At 55.9% G+C, this 23,493-nt stretch overlaps 1 protein-coding gene and 1 pseudogene across 1 annotated transcript in view; both read left to right on the plus strand.

Annotated features, from left to right (window-relative positions):
- The first annotated feature begins 2,241 nt into the window (after positions 1–2,241).
- On the plus strand, positions 2,242–12,310 carry LOC135982778 (guanylate-binding protein 1-like; annotated as a pseudogene).
- A 10,824-nt stretch (positions 12,311–23,134) lies between these two features.
- LOC135982779 (guanylate-binding protein 1-like) overlaps positions 23,135–23,493 on the plus strand; it is a 46,451-nt gene continuing 46,092 nt past the window's right edge. Inside the window, exon 1 of the mRNA XM_065590954.1 lies at positions 23,135–23,267. Within this exon, the coding sequence (XP_065447026.1) occupies positions 23,172–23,267 (96 nt within the window). The 5' untranslated portion in view covers positions 23,135–23,171. The remainder of the gene's footprint in view (positions 23,268–23,493) is intronic.

Here is a 23,493-nt window from a genome sequence, read left to right on the forward strand (position 1 = left end):
TCAGAATTCCAAACAACGCAGTTCCCTTAAAGTACCCAGCCTCAGGCCTCCCTCCAGACACACCTGTCAGATATAATGATGATTACTGAAAATCTTATCTCATCATATAAAAGAAAAGGTTTTTCCAATCCCAAAGGATTAGCCACACACCCAGGTCCAATTATAACTTAGATCTTACCCAAAATACACGCTATAGTCAATTCTTGTTAACTAAGCTAAAGTTTATTAAAAAAGAAAAGAGAGAGAGAGTTGGTTAAAAGATCAATATACAGACAGATGTGAATTCAATTCTTCAGGTTCAGATACATAGCAGAGGTGAGATTGTAGTGGCCAAAAGTCCTTTTAGAAATAGTCCATAGGTTATAGTCCAATGTCCATATTCAGGGTGGCTCCAGTCAGTGACTGGGGATCTCAATCCTTGTGGCTTAAGGTTTCCCCCTCTTGAAACCCAAAGCAGATCTGAGATGAAGCAGGATGGTGTCCCAGAGTTTTTATACATTTTCTGCAGCCTCTTGGCCTGAGAAAACAATAGGCTTAACTCTCCTTCTTCCAAACATCCTGGCAATTAGCACAGGGTCATTTATCCATTAAACAGTTCAGATCCAGGTTATCACAACCTTCAAAGAGAAATATAGACAATAATACTATTTCACTCAAGAATCTTTCTAAATGTTAATATTCCTTTTTTGATCTTTGAATCAAAGCTATAACAATAGACAAGACTTGTTTGCTTACATCACAAGACCTGAGCAAACACCTCCCCTTCTACCTCTAACAATGCCGGCTGCATTTCAAAGCTCTATTCATTTACAGATCTTCCTAACCATTTTCTAAAGTTCGGCCATGGGTCAGGTCAGCCTGTGAGTTAATTAACTCTTTCTGGCCCTGTCACCTTTCAATGAGATATTATATTACACTCATAACGTCACACCCCCAACGCAAAATTGGTGCAGGAAGGGATGACACAAACATCGCTGAGTGCATCCCAAGAGCTCCCCATCCTGGGTTCTGTCTCACTACAGCTTGTACTGGGTTAGAAGCTGTATCAGTGTATAACAGAAATGTTTTACCGAACTCATGCACCACCATTTGCCCACTGAGGTGTTAATGGAGGGGGGGACCTAGAGGACTGGCCAAGCAACCCCTGGAACACCCTGGTCATGACCCAGAGCCAGAGCTGGCGAGGGGCACTACGCCCTGACTCGGGAAGGGTACCTCACCAGAGGTGCAGGACCCAACCCCGGTGGGGAGGGAGTGCCCTGGGACAAGGCTCAGAGAGGCAGCGGCTTCAGACTCAGCCAGTGGGAGGGAGCAGGTCCTCATCCCTTTCCCAGCCACTGAGTTCCAAGCTGAATTACAGAAAGATCCCTCCTTGCGAAAGGTCAGGGACCTGGCTGACCTCAGTGTGGTACAGACCATGGGGAGAGGTTGCCAGGAGAGGTTCCTGTGGGAGAAGGGGTTCCTGTACCGAGAATGGGCTCCCCCAGGGAAAACAGAGTCCTGGAGGATCAGGAGGCAGCTGGTGGTCCCCCAGAAGTATCGCCGCAAGCTACTGTACCTGGCCCATGACATCCCTCTCGCAGGGCACCAGGGAATCAGTCGTACCCAGCAGAGGCTGCTACAGAACTTTTACTGGTCTGGGGTCTTTACCACTGTCTGTCAGTACTGCCGATCCTGTGACCCTTGTCAGAGGCTGGGGAAGGCCCGGGACAAGGGGAAAGCGGCTTTGAGACCTTTGCCCATCATAGAGGAGCCTTTCCAGAAGGGGCTATGGACATAGTGGGGCCTCTCAGCAAGTCGACCTGGTCGGGGAAGAAATACATTTTGGTGGTGGTAGATTTCGCCACCCGCTACCCCGAGGCAGTGCCCTTATCGTCCATCGAAGCAGACACTGTGGCAGATGCGCTGCTGACCATTTTCAGCCAAGTGGGGTTCCCCAAGGAAGTCTTGACGGACCAAGGGTCCAACTTCATGTCGGCCCTACTCCGGTGCTTGTGGGAGAGATGTGGGGTCTGGCACAACTGGGCCTCAGCATATCACCCCCAATCCAACGGGCTGGTGGAGAGGTTCAAAGGAACGCTAAAGATGATGCTAAAAACATTTATGAACCAGCACCCACAGGACTGGGACAAATACTTACCTCACCTGCTGTTTGTGTACAGGGAGGTACCCCAGGAGTCTCCTGGGTTTTCGCCTTTCGAACTGTTATATGGCAGGAGGGTAAGGGGGCCCCTAGACCTGATGAGAGATGATTGGGAGGAGAAGGCCACTCCTGATGGAGAGTCGGTGGTGGAGTATGTCCTGACCTTCCGAGAAAGACTTGCTGAGTTCATGGGCCTGGCCAGGGAGAATCTGGCTAGAGCCCAAAGGAAGCAGAAAGTCTGGTATGACCGCACGGCGCGGGCCCACGCCTACGCCACTGGGGATCAGGTGATGGTTCTCATCCCCGTGGGAAAAAAACAAACTACAGGCCACTTGGGAAGGCCCTTTTAAGGTTGTCAAACAATTAAATGAGGTAAACTATGTGGTGGAGCTGTCGAACCGGGCGCACCACCGCCGGGTGTACCATGTGAATATGATGAAGCCATATTATGACCGGGGGAATGTGGTGTTGGCCGTGTGTGGACACTGGGAGGGGCAGGGAGATGACCCTTTAGTAGATCTATTCCCTGGGACAAGAGCTGGCTTCCCCCTGGAAGCAATTCCCCTCTATGATCAGCTGACCCCGGCCCAGCAAGCTGCGATCGGAGGGGTGCTGCATCTGTACCAACAGCTGTTTTCCAACCAGCCTGGACGCACTAATCTGACTGTCCACCGGGTGCAGACAGGAGCGCACCCGCCTATAAAATGCTCCCCCTTCCGAGTCACAATGAAAACTGCCCAGGACCTGGAAAGAGAGGTCAGGGACATGCTGGCTTTGGGGGTGATCCAGCCGTCTTCCAGCCCTTGGGCCTCGCCGGTGGTGCCGGTCCCCAAAAAGGATGGGTCGATCCGGTTCTGTGTGGACTATCGGAAGCTCAATGCCATCACTGTAGCCGATGCCTACCCCATGCCCAGGCCTGACGAGCTCCTAGACAAGCTGGGAGGTGCTCGGTACCTTACCACCATGGATCTTACAAAGGGCTATTGGCAAGTGCCGCTGGATGCAGATGCCAGGCTGAAATCGGCCTTTATCACCCCTCTGGGGCTCTATGAGTTCCTGACCCTGCCCTTCGGCCTCAAGGGAGCGCCGGCCACCTTCCAGCGCCTGGTGGATCAGCTACTGAGGGGGATGGAGAGTTTTGCCGTGGCGTATATTGACGACATCTGTGTCTTTAGCCGGACCTGGGAGGACCATGTGTCCCAGGTTAGCAAGTGCTGGATCGACTCCAGGAGGCCAGGCTGACCATAAAGACTGAGAAGTGCAAGGTGGCAATGGCTGAAGTATCCTACCTGGGCCATTGGGTGGGGAGTGGCTGCCTAAAGCCAGAACCAGCGAAAGTGGAGGTGATCAGAGACTGGCCCGCTCCAAACCAAAAAGCAGGTCCAAGCCTTTATTGGGATGGTGGGATATTATCGAAGATTTCTGCCCTACTTTAGCACCATAGCCGCCCCCATCACTGAGCTGTGCAAGAAGGGGAAGCCAGACAAGGTGGTCTGGACCGAGCAGTGCCAGAGGGCTCTCTGTGTGCTGAAGGCAGCTCTGGGCAGTGGCCCAGTTCTGGCAAACCCAGACTTTGACAAGCCCTTTATGTCAGGTTTCAGAGTAACAGCCGTGTTAGTCTGTATCCGCAAAAAGAACAGGAGTACTTGTGGCACCTTAGAGACTAACACATTTATTAGAGCATAACCTTTCGTGGACTACAGCCCACTTCTTCGGATGCATATAGAATGGAACATATATTGAGGATATATATATACACACATACAGAGAGCATGAACAGGTGGGAGTTGTCTTACCAACTCTGAGAGGCCAATTCAGTAAGAGAGAAAAAACTTTTGAAGTGATAATCAAGATAGCCCAGTACAGACAGTTTGATAAGAAGTGTGAGAATACTTACAAGGGGAGATAGATTCAATGTTTGTAATGGCTCAGCCATTCCCAGTCCTTATTCAATCCTGAGTTGATTGTATCTAGTTTGCATATCAATTCTAGCTCAGCAGTCTCTCTTTGGAGTCTGTTTTTGAAGTTTTTCTGTTGTAAGATAGCCACCTGCAGGTCTGTCATTGAATGACCAGACAGGTTAAAGTGTTCTCCCACTGGTTTTTGAGTATTATGATTCCTGATGTCAGATTTGTGTCCATTAATTCTTTTGCGTAGAGACTGTCCGGTTTGGCCAATGTACATGGCAGAGGGGCATTGCTGGCACATGATGGCATATATCACATTGGTAGATGTGCAGGTGAACGAGCCCCTGATGGTATGGCTGATGTGATTAGGCCCTATGATGATGTCACTTGAATAGATATGTGGACAGAGTTGGCATCGGGCTTTGTTACAAGGATAGGTTCCTGGGTTAGTGGTTTTGTTCAGTGATGTGTGGTTGCTGGTGAGTATTTGCTTTAGGTTGGGGGGTTGTCTGTAAGCGAGGACAGGTCTGTCTCCCAAGATCTGTGAGAGTAAAGGATCATCTTTCAGGATAGGTTGTAGATCTCTGATGATGCGCTGGAGAGGTTTTAGTTGGGGGCTGAAGGTGACAGCTAGTGGTGTTCTGTTATTTTCTTTGTTGGGCCTGTCTTGTAGGAGGTGACTTCTGGGTACTCGTCTGGCTCTGTCAATCTGTTTTTTCACTTCAGCAGGTGAGTATTGTAATTTTAAGAATGCTTGATAGAGATCTTGTAGGTGCTTGTCTCTATCGGAGGGATTGGAGCAAATGCGGTTATATCTTAGAGCTTGGCTGTAGACAATGGATCATGTGGTGTGTCCTGGATGGAAGCTGGAGGCATGTAGGTAAGTGTAGCGGTCAGTAGGTTTCCGGTATAGGGTGGTATTTATGTGACCATCGCTTATTAGCACAGTAGTGTCTAGGAAATGGATCGCTTGTGTGGATTGATCTAGGCTGAGGTTGATGGTGGGATGGAAATTATTGAAATCATGGTGAAATTCCTCAAGGGCTTCTTTTCCATGGGTCCAGATGATGAAGATGTCATCAATGTAGCGCAAGTAGAGTAGGGGCGTTAGGGGACGAGAGCTAAGGAAGCGTTGTTCTAAGTCAGCCATAAAAATGTTGGCATATTGTGGAGCCATACCATACAACCCATAGCAGTGCCGCTGACTTGAAGGTATATATTGTCCCCAAATGTGAAATAGTTGTGGGTGAGGACAAAATCACAAAGTTCAGCCACCAGGTTAGCTGTGACATTATCGGGGATACTGTTCCTGATAGCTTGTAGTCCATCTTTGTGTGGAATATTGGTGTAGAGGGCTTCTATGTGCATAGTGGCCAGGATGGTGTTTTCTGGAAGATCACCGATGGATTGTAGTTTCCTCAGGAAGTCAGTGGTGTCTCGAAGATAGCTGGGAGTGCTGGTAGCGTAGGGTCTGAGGAGAGAGTCCACATAACCAGACAAGCCTGATGTTAGGGTGCCAATGCTGGAGATGATGGGGCATCCAGGATTTCCAGGTTTATGGATCTTGGGTAGCAAATAGAATACCCCTGGTCGGGGTTCTAGACATGTGTCTGTACAGATTTGTTCCTGTGCTTCACCTCAGACAGGGGACTACGGGCGGTGTTAATGCAGGAGGATGAAAAGGGGGAAAGAAACCCCATTGTGTACTTGAGCAAGAAGTTGCTACCCCGGGAGCAGAACTACGCGGCCATCGAGAAGGAATGCCTGGCCATGGTGTGGGCCCTCAAGAAACTAGAGCCGTATCTCTTTGGGCGACACTTCACCGTGCACACCGACCAGTCTCCCCTGACCTGGCTGCACCAGATGAAAGGAGCCAACGCCAAGCTCCTGAGGTGGAGCCTGCTCCTGCAGGATTATGACATGGACGTGGTCCATGTGAAGGGAAGTGACAACCTGATAGCGGATGCGTTGTCCCGGAGAGGGAGCCCTGAACTTCCCCAGGTCACTGGTCAGAGTGACCCCGCTCAGTTCAGTGTAAAAGGGGGAAAAGTTGTGATGCAGCAGGAAGTGGGGAGTATTGACCTGGGAAGGTTGCAGGGGAGTTTTACTGGGACTGTCTGCATTGGGGATGGGAGACTTTCCTTGAGGGAAGATACCTGCAGGGCTGCCCGGGGGGGGGCAAGTGGGGCAATTTGCCCCAGGCCCCACGAGAATGTTGGAGGCTCCCCCCTACCCCGCCCCCGCCTTCCCCCATCCCCCAGCACCTCAGCACGCTGCGTCCAGGAACAGCCCTGGACAGGGCGGCAGCAGCGTGGCTCCGGCGGGCCCTGAGCTCCTCCCGCTGAGTCGGAGCTGCGTGGTAAGGCCGGGGCGGGGCTGCGAGCTCCGGGGGGGCGGTGAGGGGACAAGGAGCAGGATGGGTCAGGGATTCTGAGGGGGGCAGTCGGGGGCAGGAAGTGGGTGGGGGTCAGAAGGGGGCAGGGCCAGGCTGTTTGGGGAGGCACAGCCTTCCCTACTCTAAAGCTCATTCAGCAGTTTGAAGCTTGCAAACAGCTATTTAACACAAAGAGCCAAGCTGTTATCTTTTCCCTTAGGGCTACCACCATCCCTTTCACTTAAATGCCAAATTATAGTCTACAGTTAATTTCAGTGCCATAGGGAGAGTCATGTCAGGGGAGGGGAGCTTCATTTCAAATTAGCCACTTTAGATTAACAGTGACAGAGCCAAGAGAGCCATGGGGGAGGGATCACATGAGAAGAGCAATATCCTACACCACCTACCTCCTTCCCAACCCTACCAAGGGAGATCCCCCTCCCCTGCATTCCCCGAGGCTCCAGAGGGGTTAATTCAGTGGTTCTCAACCTTTTGGACTGGTGACCCCTTTCACACAGCAAACCTCTGAGTGCGACCCCCCTTATAAATTAAAAACACTTTTAAATATATTTAACAGTATTATAAATGCTGGAGGCAAAGAAGGGTTTGAGGTGGAGGCTGACAGCTTGCAACCCCCAGTAATAACCTTGTGACCTCCTAAGGGGTCCCAACCCCCAGCTTGAGAACCCCTGGGTGAATTTAATTTTAGCACCCTGTGTCCATTCACATGCATGTGCTATTTTGAACATTTCAGTTTTCACAACATAGGCTCATCCCAGGTTCTGGAACAAGCTCAAATGCTCAGTTCGTGGAGTATGTACATAAGCTATATACTAAAGACAAACCCACAGTAACCATCTCCAGTTTGTGAGGGACCCCATGGAGCCAGTCTCTAGGAAACAGATACATTCATGGAGGTGAAGTCCATTAATGGCTATTAGCCAGGACGGGTAAGGAATGGTGTCTCTAGCCTCTGTCTGTCAGAGGGTGGAGACGGATGGCAGGAGAGAGATCACTTGATCATTACCTGTTAGGTTCACTCCCTCTGGGGCACCTGGCATTGGCCACTGTCGGTAGACAGGATACCGGGCTGGATGGACCTTTGGTCTGACCCTGTACGGCCGTTCTTATGTTCTAACCTAAATGAACCCGAAGTTCTGGAGACAGATATGAGTCAAGGAAGCCAGCAAAGTATCAGAAACCTGCAAAAATCTCTGACTGGATGGGCTCAGGCGCTTGGTCACAAGCTGAGGTGGTTCAAAAGTTTTGGATTTTTTTTAAGCAGAATTTTTTTATTGTTTCTTTAAACAATCAAACACAGCAAGCAGCAAATATTTGGCCACACACTTCTGAAACCCCAAACCATGTTCAGGTTTCGGCAGACTAATTTCAGCTTTTCAATTAAAAAAAACACAACAAATTTTGAAGGAAAGCAGACATTGTCCGTGGTTTTTCTGCTTTTTAAAAATCCCTAGTTTTCGATCCAAAAAAAGTTTTGACGGAAAATATTTGTCCAACTCTTTTAATGAGCTTTAGTGCCTTTTAGCACTAGCTGATGCTGAGAACCAGTGATACCTTGCAAAGGTGACTTGAAAAGAAGTTTTCTCAAAACTGGGTTTGTGCTGAGATGCGGAAGGTTTTTAAATGTTTATTTTTCCCAGGGCCTCCCAGGGGGGGGCAAGTGGGGCAATTTTCCCCGGGCCCCACAGGGGCCCCCACAAAAATATAGTATTATATAGCATTGCAACTTTTTTTTATGGAAGGGGCCCCCAAAATTGCTTTGCCCCAGGCCCCCTCAATCCTCTGCGCAGCCCTGCCCAGAGTGGCACTAGGGGGCGCTGGGCTGCAGGGGGCGGTTGGGGATCTCCCCTGGCAGTCAGGGCTGGCCCCAGGGCTTCCAGAGGGGGTGACTTTTGCTCAAGACACAAACCCAAGCTGCTGACATTTTGCGGGTGTTACTGGTCCATGGGAGTTGGGGTGTTCGCTGTCCTGGCCACATTCCAGCTTGGACGGTTCCCCGGCTCCCCTCAATGCCCTGTGGATATTGGGGTTTCTTCCCCCATGGGTTATCTGTTCAACAGCCTCCGTGCTGCCCCCCAGAAGCAGCCGCATGTTGGCACAGGGCTGCTGCCCAGCTCCCATCTCCTCCCCAGGCAGCAACCAGAAAAGCCAGCGCTACAACCAGCCCCACGTGTGCATCCGCCAGTTCTTCCCTGCCCGGAAATGCTTCGTCTTCATCCCGCCAGCCAATGGGACAGACCTGCCCCAGCTGGAGGAGCAGCGGGAGGACAAGCTAGAGCCCAAGTTCCGGGAGCAGGTGTCCAGGTTCTGCCGCCACGTCTGGGAGACTTCGAAGCCCAAGACCATCCCAGGCAGCCACGTGTTGACCGGGGCCAGTGAGTGTTGGTAGCCCTTGGACTGGGGGTCACCAGCTCCCCATGGAACGCTGGGGCCAACTGGGCTTGTGGGGTGCTGGGTGGGATGAACCGAGCCCTGCGCCCAGCTCTGGGGTGCGCGGTTAGAGGGGGCACTGGAAAATAATTGAGGGGTGTTGCAGAGGCACAGAAATGACCCGTGGGCTGGAGAACAGGATGGGCAGGGGGAGCCTAACAGAGCAGGTCCAGTTAGCGGGTCCCAGGGAAGTTGATGGGGAGAGGCCTGGATGGAAGGGCTGGCGCCTCTCCCCAGGGAGGGATGCCCGGGTCCCATGGGGCCAGTTGGGCTGCGGAGAAAGGCAGAACAGGGCCCCACGGCTGGGTGGGGAGTGAATCCGGGCACATCCCAGTAAGAAAACAGGCACCAATTGCTGATGGAGATGTGGGGATGGGGATACATTTCTGGTTGGGATGGGGGACTGGGGCACATCCGGGTGGGGATAGGGGCACATCCCAGGCTTAGCGTCTACCCTGCAGGGGGAGGGGAAGTCAAGGGGTGCAGGGAGGGCAGAGAGCAGCCGGGGTACTGGAGGATTTGAAGAGGCTGTGGGAGGGGCTGGGCACCCTGGCACTGACACTGCCCCTCCGGCAGTGCCGGGGAACCTGGTGCTGACCCTGGCCCCCCTCCGGCCGCGCTGGGGCCCCTGGTGCTGCCCCTGCCCCCTCCGGCCGCGCTGGGGAACCTGGCGCTGACTCTGCCCCTCTCTGGCCACGCTGGGCCCCCTGGCGCTGACTCTGCCCCTCTCCGGCCACACTGGGGAACCTGGCACTGACTCTGCCCCCTCCGGCCGCGCTGGGGAACCTGGCGCTGACCCTGCCCCTCTCCGGCCGCGCTGGGGAACCTGGCGCTGACCCTGCCCCCCTCCGGCCGCGCTGGGGAACCTGGCGCTGACCCTGCCCCCCTCCGGCCGCGCTGGGGAACCTGGCGCTGACCCTGCCCCCTCCGGCCGCGCTGGGCCCCCTGGCGCTGACCCTGTCCCCCTCTGGACGCACTGGGGAACCTGGCGCTGACCCTGCCCCCCTCCGGCAGTGCTGGGGAACCTGGCGCTGACCCTGCCCCCTCCGGCAGTGCTGGGGAACCTGGCAGTGACCTACGTGGACGCCATCCGCAGCGGGGCGGTGCCCTGTGTGGAGAGTGCGGTGCTGGCCCTGGCGCAGATCGAGAACTCGGCAGTGGTGGGGGAGGCCGTGGCTGTCTATGGGGAGCAGCTGGGGCAGCGGGTGGCGCTGCCCACGGAGACCGTGAAGGAGCTGCTGGAGCTGCACGCCCAGTGCGAGTGGGAGGCGCTGCGGGCATTCATGGTGCGCGCTTTCAAGGATGACCAGCAGCAATACCAGCGGCAGCTGAAGGTACCAGGGACGCTGTGCTGGGGGCACAACCCCCCCTGCTCCAGCCTGGAACGACCCATAGGGGAATGGGGCACGGGGCATTTCCCCTCCAGGGGGTGCTGGCCCTGCTCCGGCCCCAAGGCGGGATTCTGGCTGGCTCTGTGGAGTGGAGAATGGGGCATGGGGCTTCCATGGGGTGCCGGCTCCAGGTCGGGGCACTGGCTGGCTCTTTGGGGCAGGGAATGGGGCACGAGGCCTTTCCCCTCCAGGGGGCACCAGCTCCGAACTCCCCTCTCTCTGCAGGACAAGCTGGACACCAAGCGCGCTGAGCTCTGCTGCCGGAACAAGCTGGCGTCGTCGGACCGGTGCATGGCTGTGCTGAGGGAGCTGTCGCAGGACCTGGAGAAGCGAGTCCACGGGGGGAGCTACTCGGTGCCCGTGGGCTACCAGCTCTTCAAGGACGACCAGCGGGAGATGGTGGAGAAATACCAGCTGGTGCCAGGGAAAGGGATCATGGTGAATTGGCTTAATAGCATTAATTGGGACTGGGAGCCAGGACTCCTGGGTTCTGTTTCTGGCCGTGGCTTTGAGCTTCACACACAGCCCACGGACGCCCTTGGGAGGAGAAGTACCGACGGCATCGGGTGGTGCGGGTTTGTGATCCGGGCTCGCCCTTGGCTGACGGGATGTGAGGGTAGCATGGAGGCTCTTGCTGGTCTGGGGTCCCCTCGGCATCTGTGTGGCGGAGGGGTGGGTGCGGGAGGTGCTTTGGGCCCCATGATCAGTGAGGGAAGGCAGCTGCAGGCAGGAGGGGCTGAGGGCCCCGGCTCACCCCGTTTCTCCCTGGTTCTCCCAGGCGGACGAGGTGCTGCAGCAGTTTCTGAAGTCCAAGGAGACGGTGGCCCAGGCCTTCCTGCAGACAGACCAGAGCCTCACGGACAGACAGGGAGATTGAAGGTGACTCCAGAGCTGGGGCCTATAGTCCTGTGACCCCCATGGCCCTATGGATTTTGTGATCCCTTGGCCACAGTGTCATCCCCCTGAACACCAGGGCCCCATAGACACAGTGACCCCTGGCCCTCAGGGCTCCATAGATCCTGTGACTTCTGGACCCCAGAGATGCCAGGGCTGTGAGCCCCATAGATCCAGTGCCCCATAGGTGTTGTGATCCCCATGGCCCCATAGATCCAGTACCTGAAGGTAGGGGCTCTGTGGCCTCGCAGGGCTGGGAGGGTCCTGAGGGACCCATACATTAAGTGCCCCCAGGCCCAGTGACCGCAGTGCCCCATAGATCCGGTGACCCCAGGGCCTATAGATCCAACACCCCATGGATGCGGTGACTCCTGGGTGCCGATGACCCAGTGACCCCGGGCCAGGGCTCTGCACCCCGAGCCCCTGGTCCTGACCATGACCCTCAGCAGAGCGTGCGTGGGCCAAGGCAGCCAAACGGGAGGCCCAGCTGAGCCAGGAGATGCAGGCCAGGACAGAGCATCTCCTGCAAGACCAAGAGCGCAGCCACCAGGAGCACATCCGTCAGCTGACAGCCAAGATGGAGGAGGACAGGAGGCAGCTGCTGGCCGAGCAGCAGAGAGTGCTGGCCCTGAAAGAGCAGGTACCTGCCCCAGACCCATGGGGAGCTGGGACTGGGCTGCCAAAAGAGTGGGGGGAGTCTGGGAGCCAGGACTTCTGGGTTCTCTCCCCAGTTCTGGGTGGGAAGTGGGGTCTTGGAGACTAGAGCAGGGCGGCTGGGAGCCAGGACTCCTGGGTTCTCTCCCAGCTCTGGGAGGGGAGTGGGGTCTGGTGGGTTAGAGCAGGGGGGGCTGGAAGCCAGGACTCCTGGGTTCTCTCCCTGGCTCTGGGAGGGGAAGGGAGTGGGGTCTAGTGGGTTAGAGCAACGGGGACTGGGAGCCAGGACTGCTGGGTTCTATCCCCACTCTGCTCCCTGGCCCCAGATCCTCACAGCCCTGTGTCAGTGGCGCTAACCCTCGGCTCCATCCCCCAGGAGCAGGAGTGGCTGCTGCGTGAAGGGTTCCAGAAGGAGGCAGCACAGTTGAAGCGGCAGATTCAGAGCCTGAGGAACCAGCAGGGAATTATCAATGTCTCCATCTGCTTCACCTCTTAACCAATTAGTTCATTTATCATATGCTATTTCGTGTACAATCATTGTGTGCTAAATAGATTTAAATGGTAGAATTCTAGAAATATCAGATTGATAAATCTTTAGAAGTGATGAGTGTGTATTAGGAATATAAGTAAAGCGTGGCTGGAACCATAGGCGCCGACTCCGGGGCACCCAAGAAAAAAATTGGTGGATGCTGAGCACCCACCGGCAACTCCCTGTTGCCCCGCCCTGCCCCCCCCCCCGCTGCAGCTCACCTCCGCCTCCTCCGCGGGTGCCCTGCCATGTCCTGCGTCTCCTCCCTCCCAGCCCTTGTGCCGCGACACAGCTGATTCGCGGGGCAGGGAGGGAGGGGGAACGCCGCGCGCTAGGGGAAGAGGCGGGGCCGGGGCGGGGATTTGGGGAAGGGATACAATAGGGGCAGGGAGGGGGGCGGAGTTAGGGCAGGGACTTTGGGGATGGGGTGGAGGCGGGGCAGGGCCAGGGGCAGGGAGAGGGGCGGGCGGGCGTGGGCACCCACCGGTCCCGGAGAAAGTTCGTGCTGCTGGCTGGAACGCAAGGCCTACAGGCTTAGCCCTGTACGATTTTAGCTTAACCAGACTGGGCCATAGGCTTAAGAACGCTTGACATAGGTGGGTGACCTAGGAAAACCCCATGTCCTTAAGGACACAGGGTTACTGCATAGGATGTGCTAGTCGGGGAGCTTATGGAAAAATGAATTGCAATAAACTGCAAATGTGTTGTCTGAGACTAAGGGACACTGATTGTAACATGTTTAAATGTCTGTTCTGAGCGCAGGGTACACGTCATGCGTAAATACTAATGAGAATAGAGGAACTACGAACAACCTGTGAAAATGGGGCAGGTAAGGGAAAGAAAGTTGACACCTTCATGCATATGCATAAGGCATTGGGTGTGGTCAAAATTACAATATAAAAGAGGGTTCCCTGGTTGGGTCAGAGTAGGAAGACCCTAAGGTGTCACCCACACAGTCTGGGGCGCCCACCTTTACCCAATTCTTAGCGCATAACCCGGTTGATTTAGGCACCCCCACCCTTTCCCAGTTCTTAGGCTCCAGGTGAAAGGCACCTACCCGTACCCAGTTCCTAGGGCTCAGGGCGTACTCTTAGGCCTGGTCCCCACTAAGCCCCCACTCCAGACTAAGGTACGCAAATTCAGCTATGTTAATAACGTAGCTGAATTCGAAGTACCTTAGTTCGAACTCACCGTGGGTCCAGACGCGGCAGGTAACAGCTAATTTAGACCCCATCGTTTTATATGTATAGCTGGGATTACGGTTTCCAATGTGCATTACTTTGCATTTATCAATATTGAATCTCATCTGCCATTTTGTTGCCCAGTCACCTAGTTTTGAGAGATCCTTTTGTAGCTCTTCACAGTCTGCCTGGGTCTTAACTATCCTTAGTAATTTTGGATCATCTGCAAACTTTGCCACCTCACTGTTTACCCCCTTTTCCAGATCATTTATGAATATGTTGACTAGGATGGGTCCCAGTACAGACCCCTCGGGGACACCACTATTTACCTCTCTCCATTTTGTCCATGCAGTCCATGGAGGACTGACAGTAATAGCTGATAAGTGCAAGGTGGGGATGGCAGAGGTGTCGTACCCGGGCCACAAGGTGGGGAGCGGCTGCCTAAAGCCAGAGCCGGCCAAGGTGGAGGCGATCAGAGATTTGGCCACTCCCCAGACTAAGAAACAGGCCCAGGCCTTTACTGGGATGGCGGGGCACTGCCGGAGGTTTGTGCCCCACTTTAGCTCTGTGTCGGCTCCCATCACGGAGCTATGTGAGAAGGGGAAGCCAGACAAGCTGGTCTGTACCGGGCAGTGCCAGAGGGCGCTCTGCACACTGAAGGAAGCGCTCATTCAAGACCTGGGTCTGGTAAACCCAGACTCTGACAAACCCTTTAGGGTGTTCACCAACACGCCTCAGACGCAGGGCTGGGCGCGGTGCCGAGACAGGCCAATGCAAAGGGAGAAACACCCCATCATGTACCCGAGCAGGAAGCTGCTGCCCTGGGAGCAGGGCTATGTGGCCATACAGAAGCAATGCCTGGCCCTGGGGTGGGCTCTTAAAAAGCTGCCACCGGATCTATTTGGGGGACACTTCACCGTGTGCACTGACCACTCGCCTGTGACGTGGCTACACCAGATAAAGGGGTCAATGCCAACCCCCTGAGATGGAGTCTGACCCACCAGGATTATAACATGGAGGTGGTCCATATTAAGGGGAGTGCAGCTGTTATAGCTGATGCTTTGTGGCAGAGACGGGGGCCTGAACTTCCCCAGGTCACCGGTTGGAGTGACCCCGCTCAGGTCAGACTCAAAGAAGGGAGAGATGTGACGATATGGGAGATTTTCTTATTTTCCTAATGGTTTTCATGAACACGGTGTGGGCCTCAGTTTCCCTGTGTGCTGCGTGTGTAGCAGAGGCTGGGAAAGGGAGTTTGTTGTTGCAGAGGATCAGGTGTGCCCTTGCCTAGCAGCCAGGATCCCGGACAATGGCCTGGACACTGTGGAACTTTGCGAACCGTGACCAAGAGGCCCAGCCCATCTTGGGAGCCAGCCGGTTGTGGCCAGTGGGAGGACAAAGGAGCTGAGGAGAGAGGGCCCCGGTGATCTGGAAAGCAGCCGCAGCCGGTTCCAGCCAAAGGGGAACAAAGGACTGAAGAGAGAGGCCCCAGGCAGCCTGTTCACCTGGGACTGAAGACAAAGGGCAGAGGAGGGGCTGGTGGGTGAGGGGATATAGGGGGCTGGGCTGGAAGGAGGGGGCTGGGCTGGGTCCAGACATTCAATAAACCAGATCCATAGGGCCGTGGGGGTCACAGGACTATAGGCCCCAGCTCAGGAGTCACCTTCAATCTCCTGTTTAACGCTGGCTGAGTCACTGCAGGCTAGAGATGGGGGGGGGCATTGCTCCCTGGGCAGGGCTGGCTCTAGGTTTTTTGCCGACCCAAGCAAAACATTTGCCACCCCAAGCTCAGGTGGGGCTGGGGCTCGCAGGCGGTGCTGGAAGTGGAGGGAGGGATGTCACCTTCTCCCAGCGCCTGCAGGGGCTTTACCCCCTCCCCCGCCCGGCCGCGCAGAGAAGCCCCGATATCAGGGGTGGCCCAAGGCAGCGCAGCAGCCACTGCACAGATGAGGTGGCGCAGCCCCGACTCCCCAGCAGGACTCGCCCTCTCCTCCCCAGGTAGCGGCCGGGCCCTGGCAGCTCAGCATCCCGGGGCTGGGGCTTCCCCTTCCCGCTGCAGCTGGGGGCGCGGCACCCTCGCCCTCTCTAAGTGGTGCAGCTCCGAGAGCGCAACTGCCCTGAAAAAAAAGGATGGCTGGAATGCCGCCCCGGAAATGTGCCGCCCCAAGCACGTGCTTGCTTTGCTGGTGCCTAGAGACGGTCTTGTCCCTGGGGGGAGAGGGGGCAGAGGTCCCGAGCGAGTGGACTCCCTGAGCATGCCCACTTTGAGACACAGGTGTGCTGGAGGCTCAGAGAGGTGCAGGGCTTAAGCCCCAAGAGAGAGTGGACTCCTGAGAAGGGCTGTCACACTGAAGGGGGTTCCTGCCAGGGACTGTATGGAGCCCAGAGAACACGGGCCCTGTGAGTCTGTGACAAGAACCCAGGTGTCCTGGCTCCCACCTCCCCGCACTAACCCACCAGCAACTGCTCCCCTCCCAGAGCCAGGGAGAGAACCCAGGAGTCCTGGCTCCCAGCTCCACCCCGTCCCCCAGCTGGAGGAGGAGCAGAGGTGTCACCCCAGCAAGTGGCTGAGCTGCCGGCTCTGGGTGTCTTTGCCTGAGACTTTTCCTTTCCCTTTACACACTGGCTGGGGCTGGTGACTGAGCAGCAAAGACACTGCCCCATGCTGAACTCACCCGGCTTCAAGGTACAGGACACCAGAAAGGGCCATGCAGGTGTGCACAGGTGTTGGATAGAGGGCAGGGGAGTTCGGGGGGTGGATGTGGGTGGATAGGGATCAGGGCAGCCAGAGGGCAGGGAACAGGGGGATTGAATAGGGGCAGGGGTCCCAGGGGCAGTCAGGAAGGAGCAGGATTTGGATGGGGCTGTTGGTGTCCATATTGGGTTCCGGGAAGTGGGCGGGCGTAAGCCCGCCCACTGCTAAAGGATCCCCCCCCCAGCATAAGGGGAGGATCCACAGGGCCTGGAACTCAAATAATTACAGGGGACAACTAATGTAAAAACAGGGACAGGAGTGCGGTCAAAGGGTCAAAAGAAGGGAACCTGACGGGGACACCGAGCAGAGAACCCCGGACAGCGCCAACTGCTCCTCAAAAGCGTCAAGGGAGCCAGTGGACGCCGACCAGAGGAACTCTGCCCGGATACATGAACGGACAGAGGATCGGAAACAGGCCCCACAGTCACAGGAACCTCCATCGGCCAGACTCCTCTCCCTGGTTTTATAGATGGCCTGTTTAGCCAGGGCCAAGAGGAAGTTGACCAGGAGGTCCCGTGACTTTGTGGGGCCACGGATAGGGAGTGCGTAAATGAGAAGGTGAGGGGAAAAGTGTAACCAAAAACGTAACATAATATCGGTGAGGAGCCGGTGTAGGGGCTGCAACCTGGCACACTCTAAGTAAACGTGAGCCAGGGTCTCCCTCACGCCGCAGAAAGGACAGGTGTCCGGGACAGGGGTAAACCGCGCCAAGTACACGCCCGTGCTCACGGCCCCATGAAGGAGCCGCCAGCTGATATCCCCGGCGGGCCTCAGGACCAGGGTGGAATAGAGAGGCTGGCCCACCGGGGCGTCTCACCCTCGACAGGTGGCAGGAGGTCCCGCCACTTCGTATCGGGGCGGGACACCAGGGTGAGGAAGTGAAGAGTGTGGAGCACGAGCGTGTATAGATGTTTCCTTGGCGCGGTCAGGAAACAAACCGGCTGCAAGTCGTGCAGCCGGCTCACGGAGAAGGGGCGGGGGGGCCGGTTGGGTCCACGGGACAGGGGCCCGATGAAAAGGTCTGGAGGGCCAGGGGTGTAGGGTGGTTGGGGCGTGCCCTCGTGCAGGATCCGGTCGAGGCAAACCCGAGCAGCGGGCGGCAAAGCGGCCCTCACCTCTTGAAGTACGCGCCGGGGAGTACAAGGCCTGGAGAGCCCCATGCGCCGAGCGAGCGTCAGGGGATCCAGCCACTCGTGGGCTGTTGGTGTCACTAGGCATATGTTGTACTTAAAGTACTGCACAGGATCTTTTCAGGGGGAATAAGGCAGAACGCCACATTTATTAGTAATACATGTATTCATTAACACTGTATTATATGCATATAATATATTACACTTACGCTCACACACACACACACACACAAACCCATTCCGTCTTGTTGTTACCAATTAGTTGCTCCCCTTAACTTCACTGGCCAGGTGAGTTAGATGGGGGAGGGGGTGGAGCCGGGCTTCTGCCGATCCGGATCGATGCTCCCATGTTGACAAGACGAGACCCGGGGTCCTCTGCAAGACACCTCACTTTTATAGCAGCTTTCCTCTTATGCAAATCTATACCAGATTCAAACTCTGTGTCTGTGTTCATTGGTCCTTTGTGCTGCTTTCTTTTGAGTGTTGTCCCAATGCTGCAAAGAGGGTGTTTCCAAAAGAAGGTGCTTGCTTCTAACCCCCGAGGCGGTCCGTATGTCTGCTTGTCTTTAATGAGCCCACTTGACACGTTTTATTATTCTTGGGTCTGGCTCCCAGCCCCTCTCCAACAGTTGAGGCTGTCTGGAGGTGCTGCCTTCCATGCCTTGCTCATCCACACCTCATCCAACAGGGCAATTGATTAAGAGTGGGGGGGGGGGAGAGCTCTTGTTTTACTGCTAGCAAAAAGAAATTTTTCTTCTATCTTATTCTATCCTGAGGGGCTATAATATTATACCAAGGGCAATGCAAAGTTTCTAAATGAGGTTTTGATACAAAGTCCCATGAAAACAGAGGTCACACATGGGTAGACCCACCACAAGGTTATATGAAGAGGCACAATGTAAAGTCATATGAAAATTATCAGAGATTGATCTACACATAACCCTAGGTAACTCGGGAGGGTGGATCCTGCTATAGGTAGAAGGGAGGGGGGAAGGGAGGGGTAGAGAGGGGAGGAGGGGGAATGTGGGGGAAGAGAAGGGAGGGGGGAAGATGGAGGAACTTAGCTGTAAAATGTATAAAAAGAGAAAAGCTGCTTATGATGGTGTGCTTGATTTGAGACATGCCAGTCTCCTTGCACCGCTTTGAGATCTCAAATAAACGTTGTTTGTTTCTCCACCCTGGTGTGTTCATTGGCGTGAAGCACACCGGGCAATGAACCCCGCTGTTGCTGTCCTCGGGCCCTCTGTGCCGGCAACAGGGCGGTGGGGGACATTCGGGGCAGGGGTTCCAGGGGCAGTCGGGGACAGAGAGAAGGGGTGGTTGGATGGGGCAGGGGACCCAGGGGCCCATCAGGAATGAGAAGAGGGGTTGGATGGGGTCGCCGGGGGCAGTCAGGGGACAGGGAAGGGGGGTGAATGGGGCAGAGGTCCCGGGGGTGTGTGTCAAGGAATGTGGGGGTTGGATGGGGCAGGAGTCCCGGGGAGGGCATGACTCCCTCGTGGGGTGAGGAGGAGGGAACCGGTTGTTAATTTTTTGGCAGCTCATCACTGGCCGGGCCCCAAACGAAACACTGTTATCCGTGAGCTCCTCCGAGCTCTGCAGCCAGCGTTTGATATCGCGCAGGTCTCCGCGTCTCCAGAGGGCCAGGCAATCCGCATATCTACCGAGCGGCGGTTGGGAGAGGTGTGTAGTTACAGCCGACCGCTTGGGTTTGGTGAAACCTGTGGATTAAGGTGTCACTTTGCAGGTTCCGGTTGGGTTTGTTGACTTGTTCCTTTGGGAGGAAAATAAATAATAAATTTTGGATTTTTTGTTTGCTTTTGGTTTTAAACAACTTTTGGTTCCAAAATCTCCATTTGACTTTATGCCACGTCCCAACTCCAGACGTGTTTAAAAATGACCGTGATGAAAACACCACGTTTCCTTTGGTCGCAAAGTAGGTGTTTTTTCAGCTTTTCAATTTGCCAAAACTGCTTTGTGAACAGCAGTCGGTCTGGCTCTGGGGCCCTGCAAAGATCCAGCGCTTCCTTTGGGAGCATGTTCTAGCAGCTAATCACCTGTCCCATTAAATATATTGGCCTTATTTCCAGCTGTAACGTGTCTGGCTTTAACTGCCAGCGGCAGTGCTTGTTCTGCCTTTCTCCACCAGCTCACAGAGCCCTCTGGCACCTGGGAGATTCTCCCCGTGGCCAGCCTTACACACCGGGATCAAGTCACCCGGCCCCCTTCTTTCTGAGCGAGCGCTGAGTCTTTCCTCAGCTGCCATTTTCCCCTCCCAAGTTCGAACAGTGAGTGTGTCGGCGAGACAGGCAGACTCCACGGGGGCGTCGGACGGCAGGCCGCCCACTCCTGAGCAGGGACAGGGCGTAGTCTGGACATTTAACTCAAACTGCTTTGACCAGAACACCCCGAATGTGCACCAGTGACTCTATGCTGCAGAGCCGGGTGCGAGGCAACCTGCCGGTGCGCGAGCACTGCCGAGCTTGCCGAAAAATCGGCTTTTAACTGAAAGCTCTGAACCGCTTTAACGCTGGGCAATGCTACCACACCTCCAGTGTGGGCAGGGCTGTCCCTAACAACTCTGAGGCCCTACGTCACCCCCCTGTGGGGGAGGTGTGGGGCCCCAGGCCTCTCCGGGGGGCAGATCCCAGGCCTCCACGGGGAGTGGGGAGTGGGGAACCACCCCTCAGCACTCACCGGCGGCACAGCTGGGGCTGGGCCCCTGCACTTCCCGCCACTGGTGAGTGCAGGCCTGGCCCTGCTGCAGAGCTCAGGGGAGTGGGGGCGGGGCTGGGGCCCTGGGGAAGAGGCAGAGCAGGGGCTGGAGCAGCACACAGCTGTGCAGGGCACCAGGAAATGTGGTGCCCCAAATTTCCTGGCACCCTATGCAGCTGTGTACTTTGCGTATGGGTAGGGATGGTCCCTGCCACCCCCTGCTGGAGGGGCTGAGCGAGCCCTGCTCTGTGTGTATGTGTGTGTGTGACCACCATCTACCATCTGCAGTGAAATAGCAGCATCTGTTGTGGTTTCGCAAGTTGTAGGTTCGGTCCAGCTGCTGGCCTGCGGGGCGGCCGGGTGCGTCTCTGACCCCTCTCCCCTTAAGACCCTTTGGAGCCGATTTTCAGACTGGACAGGCACTGTGGGGGCTTGGCCCCACAGTCCAAGCCAGGACAGAGGGGGCAGATTGCCAAAGGGCTTTAGGCGCCTACGGGATGCTCGGCCCCGCCTGAGGTGGTTGGGGCCAAATGCCCATTAATCTCGCAGGCCGTGCCAGGGCAGACCTGGCCCAGGCAGTTTGTACTGCACTGCGTTAGCTCCCTGGACAGCACACGCCATTCGCGCTCAGGGTACGTCTATGCTAGGATGGTAGCTCGGGGGCAGACCCGCTCCAGCTCTGAGGTAGCTTGCACAGCTAAAAATACCTTGGAAGCCACAACTGCGCCAGCACCCATTGCCTTTATTATAAATAATCAGGGGCCTGAGGCTCAGCAGGACCAGGCCCGGCTGCTCTTGCGTTCAGCACTTAGGGTAACTCCAATGCCTTATAAACAGGCACAAACCTGTAGGCTTTAGGGGGTGTCGCACCTGAGGACAGCTGGGCTGAGCTGGTCCCTCAGCTTTGGAGCCGTACAGAAGGAAGAACACAACGGCGAGGGCTCTGCCCTGAGCGACAAGACCAGCGGTGTATTGCAAACTGTGTTAAAAAAAGTTTTTGCTTTAAATCCCCAGGGGTTTTCCTGGGCCTGCTGGCTGGTCGGGGGCTCTGTAAGGAAGTGTGCGATCTGAATTAGTCTGTGGAGAGCCAGCCTAGAGCAAGGTGGGGGGACCAGGGCCTCTCGGCCTTTGGGAGTAGCCTGCTTTGTCTCTCTCTGGTTTTGGTTCTTGTCTGGGATCGTCCTGGATTCTAAGCAATGAAGTCATGTTACGCTGCAGCCTTCCAACAAGAGGATTCAGAGATTTTATCAAAGGTCTCTGCCTGCGTAGCATGAAATGTAACCTTAGCACAGTTTATTTCTGATAGACTGGCCCCTCCTATTGCTAGCTAATTATTACAATTCCCGGAGAAGAGGGCATGGCAGGGTTGGAATTTGCTCTGTACATTGTTCCCAAGCCCCAGTGAAATCAAACTTTTACCTCCTGTTTTCACTTTCGATAAGAAAACTCTGCAGTGCAGCTGTAGCCGTGTCAGTCCCAGGACATTAGAGAGACAGGGTGGGGGAGGGAATCGCTTTTATTGGCCCAGCTGCTTTGGGGACAGAGACGAGCTTTCGAGCCGCACCGAGCTCTCCTTGAGGTCTGGGAAATGTACTAAGGGCTTCTCTAACCTACAAACATCCATCCATCGCTGTTAGGTCGACTTACAGCCACTTACACTCTCAGCTCTGCATGCCTCCCCCCCCCCCGGCTCTCGGCTCCCCGCTTCCTGCTGGGAGCATGGCAGCCACCCGGGCTCCCAGCGGGGAACAGGGACCCCAGAGCCCAGATGGCACCCAAGCTCCCTGCAGGGAGCGGGGAGCCCAGGCAGCAACCCGACTGGGAGTGGGGAGCCAGGACCCCGGAGGGCAGCTGGGCTTTAGCTGGAGCCTCCCACCTGCCCTCGGGTGACAGCCCAAGGGGTGAGTGGCTTTCTTGTCCATTTCATGGCTCCAAGCAGAGAGCCATGGAATTGCCAAGAGTGACAGCCAATGTAAGTTACCCGCAGTGTCCACACCGGGTAACTCCACCGACATAAGCCCTGCGCCACTCACAGAGGCGGCGTTATCAGTTCGGGGGAGTAGGGCACTTACATCGGCGGGAGCAAGGCTGGCATGTGGACACAGACAGAACTGGGTTGACATAAGTTGCCTTACCCCTAACTCTAGTGCAGCCCAGGCCTGTTTCCCGGCCCCAAAGAGGAGCTCTGTGTAAGCGTGAAAGCTGGTCTCTCCCCTGCAGAAGTGGGTCCAATACAAGCTATACCCTCCCCCACCCCGTCTCGCTAGGAAATCGATTTCACTTTCAATCTCAAATGTCTGCCAAGGTGCAAGCAGAGAGAAGAGAAGGAGGCAGAGACAAAGCGAACGGCTGGGACGTTTCTCTCCATTAGCAGGTGAATTACAGCTCTTTGGGGCAGCCGGGCAGGGAATCTCTTGCTCTGTGGCTGGTCCAGTTGTCCTCCAGTATTTGATCAGCGGCTGCTCTGCGCTGAAGGCCGAGGGTTGGCCTGAGCGAGCTGTGGGATCCCAGCTGGGCTGCTCAGTAGCTCACAGAGCTGAGCACTCCCAGTGGGGCCGGAACTGGTGGGGTGGAAAGGGAAGGAAGTGGGAAGTGCAGAGAAGTGTCTGGAATAAAGATCTCCAGGAGGGGAGTGAAGTCTAGTGATTACAGCAGAGTGGGGCTGGGAGCCAGGACTCCTGGGTTCTATCCCTGCTTTGGGAAGGGAGTGGGGGCGGGAGCCAGGACTCCTGGTTTCTCTCCTTGCTGTGCCACTGACTTCATACGTAACCTTCAGCGAATCACTTCCCCTCTCAGGGCCTGGGTTCCCCTGGGTGAGAGGGAGGCGGAGTCTCTCTTGGGAGGGTCGCGAGGCAGCGTTCGTGCAGTGCTCCACCAGCGGGTGGGTGCATGTCTGACAATAATTCTCATGCTGGGGTCTGTGGCCCCTGCGGAGCGGCCTGACAACAGTGGTTTTGCGGTGGAGGGAAGGGGCCGGATGGAAATGCCAAAGCCACCCTCCCCTCTTTCCCCCGGCTCCAGCTCTGCGCCTGCTGTTCCACAGGTGAGCGATGGAGCAGCCCGTGTGCCTCATCGCCAACACGGCCGACGGGGGGCTGGAGGTGACGGAGGAGGCGCTGGAGGCCCTGCGTGGCATGGATCAGCCCGTGGTGGTGGTGGCCGTCGCCAGCCTGTACCGCACCGGCAAGTCCTTCCCTGCTGAACCAGCTGGCCGGCAGGAGAATGGGTGAGAGACCTTCTGCTTCCTGACACCATCCGGGATCCTTCATCTCCCTCTTTGGGCCAGCTGTGAAATCCCCCTGCTCGCAGCAGCTCGCATGAGTCTGTTATCCAGCCACGGCCTCTGTCTGTCAGGCTGTATATCCCCATACA

This window comes from Chrysemys picta, chromosome 4 (assembly GCF_011386835.1).
Source record: "Chrysemys picta bellii isolate R12L10 chromosome 4, ASM1138683v2, whole genome shotgun sequence".
Classification (NCBI taxonomy): domain Eukaryota; kingdom Metazoa; phylum Chordata; order Testudines; family Emydidae; genus Chrysemys; species Chrysemys picta.